The 6,000-nt window shown below is 44.1% G+C and overlaps 1 protein-coding gene across 1 annotated transcript in view; it reads left to right on the top strand.

The window, feature by feature from the left end:
- Nucleotides 1-5,110: 5,110 nt before the first annotated feature.
- Nucleotides 5,111-6,000, top strand: part of CYBB (cytochrome b-245 beta chain) — a 35,889-nt gene continuing 34,999 nt past the window's right edge. The window contains exon 1 of the mRNA XM_082717898.1: nucleotides 5,111-5,760. Coding sequence (XP_082574024.1) covers nucleotides 5,716-5,760 — 45 coding nt within the window. The 5' untranslated portion in view covers nucleotides 5,111-5,715. The remainder of the gene's footprint in view (nucleotides 5,761-6,000) is intronic.

Genomic DNA, 6,000 nt, shown 5'->3' with positions numbered 1-6,000 from the left:
TCTTCCTTATTCTGATCAATGAATGTATACAAACCACATTTAACCTAAAGAGTTTAAATTCTTTTTTTAAAGATTTTATTTATTTGATAGACAGAGATCACAAGCAGGCAGAGAGGCAGGCAGAGAGAGGGGGAGGGGAAGTAGGCTCCCTGCAGAGCAGAGAGCCCGATGCAGGGCTCCATCCCACGACTCTGGGATCATAACCCGAGCCAAAGGCAGAGGCTTTAACCCACTGAGCCACACAGGTGCCCCGAAAATTCTTTTTTAAGAGTTAAAAATTTAAATCTTCATCACCAGACTTATTAGCTTTCTATTAAGTGAAATGCCACTTAAAAATCATGTCCTTAATTAATTACCTTTAATTATCTATCTCACTAAATGTCTCTTCTTTTATTTTCTCCCTCCAACAGGGGATAGAACATTGAATCCCTTTCTAGCAGCTGTACTCCACTTTCACTAACCTTTGAAACTGTGGTTATGGAGTAGAAGTGGGTTTCAGTACACCATGCATTAGTAGGAACCCTTCGAGGTATAAATGGTAGAAAGTCAACTCAAACTGTTTTTTAAAAGCGGGAAGTGGTAGCGGTGGGAATTAATGGCTTATGTAACTGGATTTGATACTATAACGTGACCACCAGGCTGAACTTCAGGAATCAAAGATTTACTCCCCTGCTGTTAGCAGCCACAGCACGGACTGTTTCAATGAAGACAGCCGTCTTGTCTAAGAGCATCTGGACTCATCCCGGCTTCAGATCTCCCCACAGGGTTGAGGGCTTCCTGGGACCACACACTGATCATTCAACTTCCCCTTCTGCCCACTGCCGATTTCTTATTTTTCCTTCCTTTCCATGGGTATTTACCTGCAGAGGCACTCTCTTATAAAAGTCCTGCATGTTCATCTCCAGTCCCAAGAAACCCAATCTTTTAAGAATAACAAAGAGGGGCGCCTGGGTGGCTCAGTGGGTTAAAGCCTCTGCCCCTCATCGGGCTCTCTGCTTGGCGGGGAGCCTGCTTCCTCCTTTCGCTCTCTGCCTGCCTCTCTGCCTACTTGTGATCTGTCAAATAAATAAATAAAATCTTTACAAAAAAAAAAGAATAACAAAGATGTCCAAGTGTCTTGGGCAGATCAGACTGGAATTCAAATGACTCCTTCCTTAGGTAGAGAACTCTAAACAGCCTTCTTTGGATCCAGTGCCCACCCCTGGGCCAAATACTGTGTTCGGAGAGGTAAAGTCCCCTCACGGGTCATCCTTAGGCAAAGAAAGTAGGGCCACATAACTCATAGAAGCATCCAGAGTGGGAGTATGGCAGTTCTTGAAAGTACAGCATATGCAGCCAAGAAAAAAGGAACAGAAGTCAAGGTACCTGGGTGGCTCACTTGGTTAAACACTGAATTTTGGCTCAGGTCATGGTCTCAGGGTTCTGAGACCGAGCCCTGCCTCTGGCTCCACACTGGGCTGACAGTCCAGCCTGCTTAGGATTCTCTTTCTCTCTCTCTCTCTGTCTCCCTCTGCCCCTCCCCACCCTGTGCCCCACCACACCTGCCGCCCCCTCCCTGCACCTGTTCTTTCTCAAAAAATAAACAAGCAAAAAAGGAATAGAAATCCATTTCTCCTATCACCAGGAACAAAACACATTGGGAATCTTGGTGTGGTAACACACCTCCCTTTCTTCAGCAATTTCACACTTACTTCTGGGAATAAATTAGGAGCTTAATTTAATTTGAAAAATCAAGAAGGAATTATACTTGGGATGCACAGTCAGGGAATTTCTTGGAGACTTGGGTCTGCTTATCTCCTTTTTTTCTCAGCCAGAGGTGTCTAGGATTTCAGCCACATCTGAGGGTGTTACTCCTGACTGCCTATTGGGAGGGTGAGTACTGCCTTCTTTTCGCCACAGTCTGGCTTGATATTAAGAGCTTAGGAAATAGTGGAAGCCAAAACGGCTGGGAGAAGGTACAGGGGTTCAGTTTTCTTTTTTTTTAAATATTTTTATTTATTTATTTGACACAGAGAGAGAGATCACAAGCAGGCAGAGAGGCAGGCAGAGAGAGAGAGGGGGAAGCAGGCTACCTGCTGAGCAGAGATCCCGATGCGGGACTCGATCCCAGGACCCTGGGATCATGACCTGAGCCGAAGGCAGCGACTTAACCCACTGAGCCACCCAGGTGCCCCAGTTTTCTTTATTCTTCAGGTCCAGTCAATCCCAGTCAACCATTCCCTGTTGCTTTTTATCAAACCCTCTGTCTTTCCAAGAGTGGTGCACATTACAATTTGCTTGAACAGTGTTCTCAGAAGGGAAGGAACTTCCCATAAAAGAAAGCTTTTACTCCCCCCCACCCTTTTTTTGCAACTGATCTGTCTTCTTCCAGCTGTGAAACTGATTGAGGTCCTTAAGGCCCTCCAGAAATCTCTACTCACAGCCCTGTGATTACTTTTACAAAGGGGAAAAAAGCAATGGGAGGGAATGGTTGATTACCCACGGAAAATATCCTTTCTCTTTTGCATTTTCTCTCAACTCATGGAGGGCGGGGAAGGGAGTTGGAAAACATTCAGGGGAGAGGTTTTTGTGAAACAAAGAGCATTATTTCTTAGCACATGTGCATTCATAGTCCTCTTGCTATGGCCTCCCCAGCAGAGCAGATGCATTGGGAGGGGGAAGAGAAAATGTGAGAGACGCTTGAAGATTTCGATGAGATAAAGGAAGATGAAGCAGCAGGCTGGGGAAGGGAGGCGGTGGGGGGCAGTGGAGAGGAGGAGGTTTTGGTAACTTTCACAGAGCTTGAAGGAGCTGCAGTTTGCAGGACCCGCCCCACCCCTGTGGAGGAGCCTGAGCGGGGCAGAGTGCAGGAGAGCAGATGTTGAAGCTGGTGTATTCCTCCTTGCCTCACTTCTTTAATTACATAAGAAAATGAGTACATGCCTCAGTTACATTTTGTGTATCAGGCAAAGTCCAGCCAGGTAAAGAAGACTGCATTTTATTGTATTTATTTTAAAGATTTTACTTATTTATTTGAGGGAGAGTGTATTGTGTATATATATATACAAGCAGAGGGGAGGGGCAATAGGAGAGGGAGAAGCAGGCTCCCCGCTGAGCAGGGACCGGATGTGGGACTTGATTCCAGGACCCCAGGATCATGACCTGAGCCGAAGGTAGGTGCTTCCCCAGCTGAACCCCCCAGGTGCCCCCAAAGCACTACATTTTAACACAGGTAATTTCATGCTAGGAATTCGTTGCATGGATGATGGGAAAATGCAGAATCCCCACATGGGTGTGCAGGCAACACAAAGATGAACAACTACAGGAAGTGGTTACCACCCTGGGGGGACACCAAGAGGAGGTGGTATAACTCAAGCCCAGAAGGCAGGGCCATCTAGCAAGAGCCAGAACTCATGTTCTTTTTTTTTTTTTTTTTAAGATTTTTATTTATTTATTATTTGACAGAGAGAAACACAGTGGTGGGAACACAAGCAGGGGGAGTGGGGGAGGGAGAAGCAGGCTTCCTGCTGAGCAGGCAGCCCGATGCGGGGCTCGATCCCAGGACCCTGAGATCATGACCTGGGCTGAAGGCAGATGCTTAACTACTGAGCCACTCAGGTGCCCCCAGAACTCATGTTCTAGAGGGAAAAGCTGGCAGAAGCTGGAGCCTTCGTGTAAATGCAGCCGCTTCAGAAATGCTACTTGAAGCAGAGAGCTGGGGGGAGAAACAAGCGGGTTTCTCTCCTGCTCCTCGTCCTCCAGGTTGGCTGACCACACCAGAAGCCAGAGGGCCAAGGAGCCCGGCACATGCAGTGCTCCTTGAGACGGAGCAGCGCAAGGAAAGGGCAAGGGAGTAGAGCTCAGCACAAAGAGGTGAATAAAGGGCACATGTTTTCATTGTCTGTGTTTCTTCGAATTCACCTCTGTGTGGAAAGGAACCATGAAGCCATCTGTCCTTTACATGGGTTGTGCATGATCCGAGAGCAATGGAGAAAGTCACAGTTTAATACCTTTCCTAAAATATTTAAGTGCAAAATAATGTTACTTTACGAATTGTCCTAATTCTGCAGGCTGTCTCAAGTGGTTCACAAATAAACAACCACCAAAATGGTCCCTGCTTCTCTTACTGATTCTCTCATTCCCATTTGGCCCTGCTGTTTCTGCCTTTACCTCTTCATGAACTGGAGCTGTTGTACAACCGCCCTTGTATAATTTGTCAGCGTTCATCTCATACTGGGGTTACCATCCTACCCTCCTGTATCTTTCATGTCCTGAAGACAGAGTAGTAGTCAGGAAAAAAAAAATATGCTAAATCTGGCTTTTGGCCTCGGCCACATCTGATGTACCTTTATATTGACCCTGTATACATACCTAGTCTAGAGGATGTCATGTCTTCCTAGGAATCCTATGGTCATCCAAACATTTTGCTATATTTGTTATATTTTTATTTCCTATAGTTCTATTTGGAGTGATTTTGGATGGGTTTGACACAGTTAGGCCTTTTTTTTTTTTTTTTTCTGGTATCTGCTTAGAAGTATAGCCAAAGTGCTTGGATTTCAAATCCCAGCTTTACTCTTTCCTAGTTGCATGACCGTGGCCAAGTAACTTAAGTGCTCTGGGTTTCAATTTCTTCATCTGTTAAGTGTAATCATAGTAATAGAAACTAGTTTAGGGGCTCCTGGCTGGCTCAGTCAGTAGACCATGTGACTCTTGATCTCGGGATTGTGAGTTCAAGCCCCACATTGGGTGTAGAGATTATTTAAAAATAAAATCTTTACGAATCACTAAATTCTACTCCAGAAACCAATGTTGCACTGTGTGTTAACTAACAAATTTAAACAATAAAATAAAAAAATCTTCTAAAAAACTACTTTATAAAGATTGAATTGTTAGAATCAAGTGAATTTACTTGTATACTAAATTTAATACATGTGTGTATGTGTTTACACAGTGGTATGTGTCAGTTATTATGTAGCTATGTTTGTATATGTACGCATGTGTGTATATATGTGTACGCACACACATGTGTCTTAGAAAACTGGCATGATGTAAGCATGCTATAAATATCAACCATCACTGGGGCGCCTGTGTGGCTCAGTGGGTTAAAGCCTCTGCCTTTGGCTCAGGTCATGATCCCAGGGTCCTGGGATCAAGCCCCACATCGGGCTCTCTGCTCAGCAGGGGGCCTGCTTCCTCCTCTCTGCCTCCTCTCTGCCTGTGTCTCTGCCTATTTGTGATCTCTGTCAAATAAATAAATAAAATCTTTAAAAAAAAATCAACCATCATTATTGTTACTATTTTTCTCAACGAGACTGTAAAATGCTGCTCAGCCTGCCAAAAGATATTTATTTAATGACTTTTATCCAGTACGAAGTCATGGCTAGTTGAGTGACTTTTCAAAGCGGCTACTTAAAAACTGATTAGTCAAAAAGTTAAGTCCGTATGTAAAATATATCCCATCATTGGTCTGTTGTCTCTCAGTTGTAGAAATTGGTTTCATTTCCTACTATGTTTAGTTATGATCGAATTATTATGGACCCTTTTCCCGCAGCTTTTTTGTGGTTTAAAGATTTAAAGTTCTTATGGAAACAAGATTTTCAGTTGACCAATGATTAGCTAATTTCTGATAATAGAAAAGGAAACTGATTGCCCCAGGCTGCTGTTTTCATTTCCTCATGGGAAGAAGAAGCAGAGCAAAGAAGAGAAGCAGACACAAGGCATTGAACGTCTGTCACCATGGGGAACTGGATTGAGAATGAAGGGCTCTCCATCTTTGTCGTCGTAAGTACCAATGAGAGAGAAATGATAAATTCTCCAACTTGTCTGGGTTCTCTGGGAAACTAAAAGAGGGCAACGTTTCTTGTTTGTTTGTTTTGCTTCTTTGTGAAATTGCACTGAAGCGGATTTACCATGTGAACATACGTCTATCTGTAAGCGGGACCGAGGGCAGTCTTCCAAACTTATTAATGAAAAGAATATATCTAGGGTCTCACTTCACCTACTTTATTTCTTGAGACTTTG

The sequence above is a fragment of the Mustela nivalis genome, assembly GCF_964662115.1.
Source record: "Mustela nivalis genome assembly, chromosome: X".
Lineage (NCBI taxonomy): Eukaryota > Metazoa > Chordata > Mammalia > Carnivora > Mustelidae > Mustela > Mustela nivalis.
Note: the sequence above shows the minus strand (reverse complement) of the source record. Positions and strands in the feature narration are given on the sequence as shown.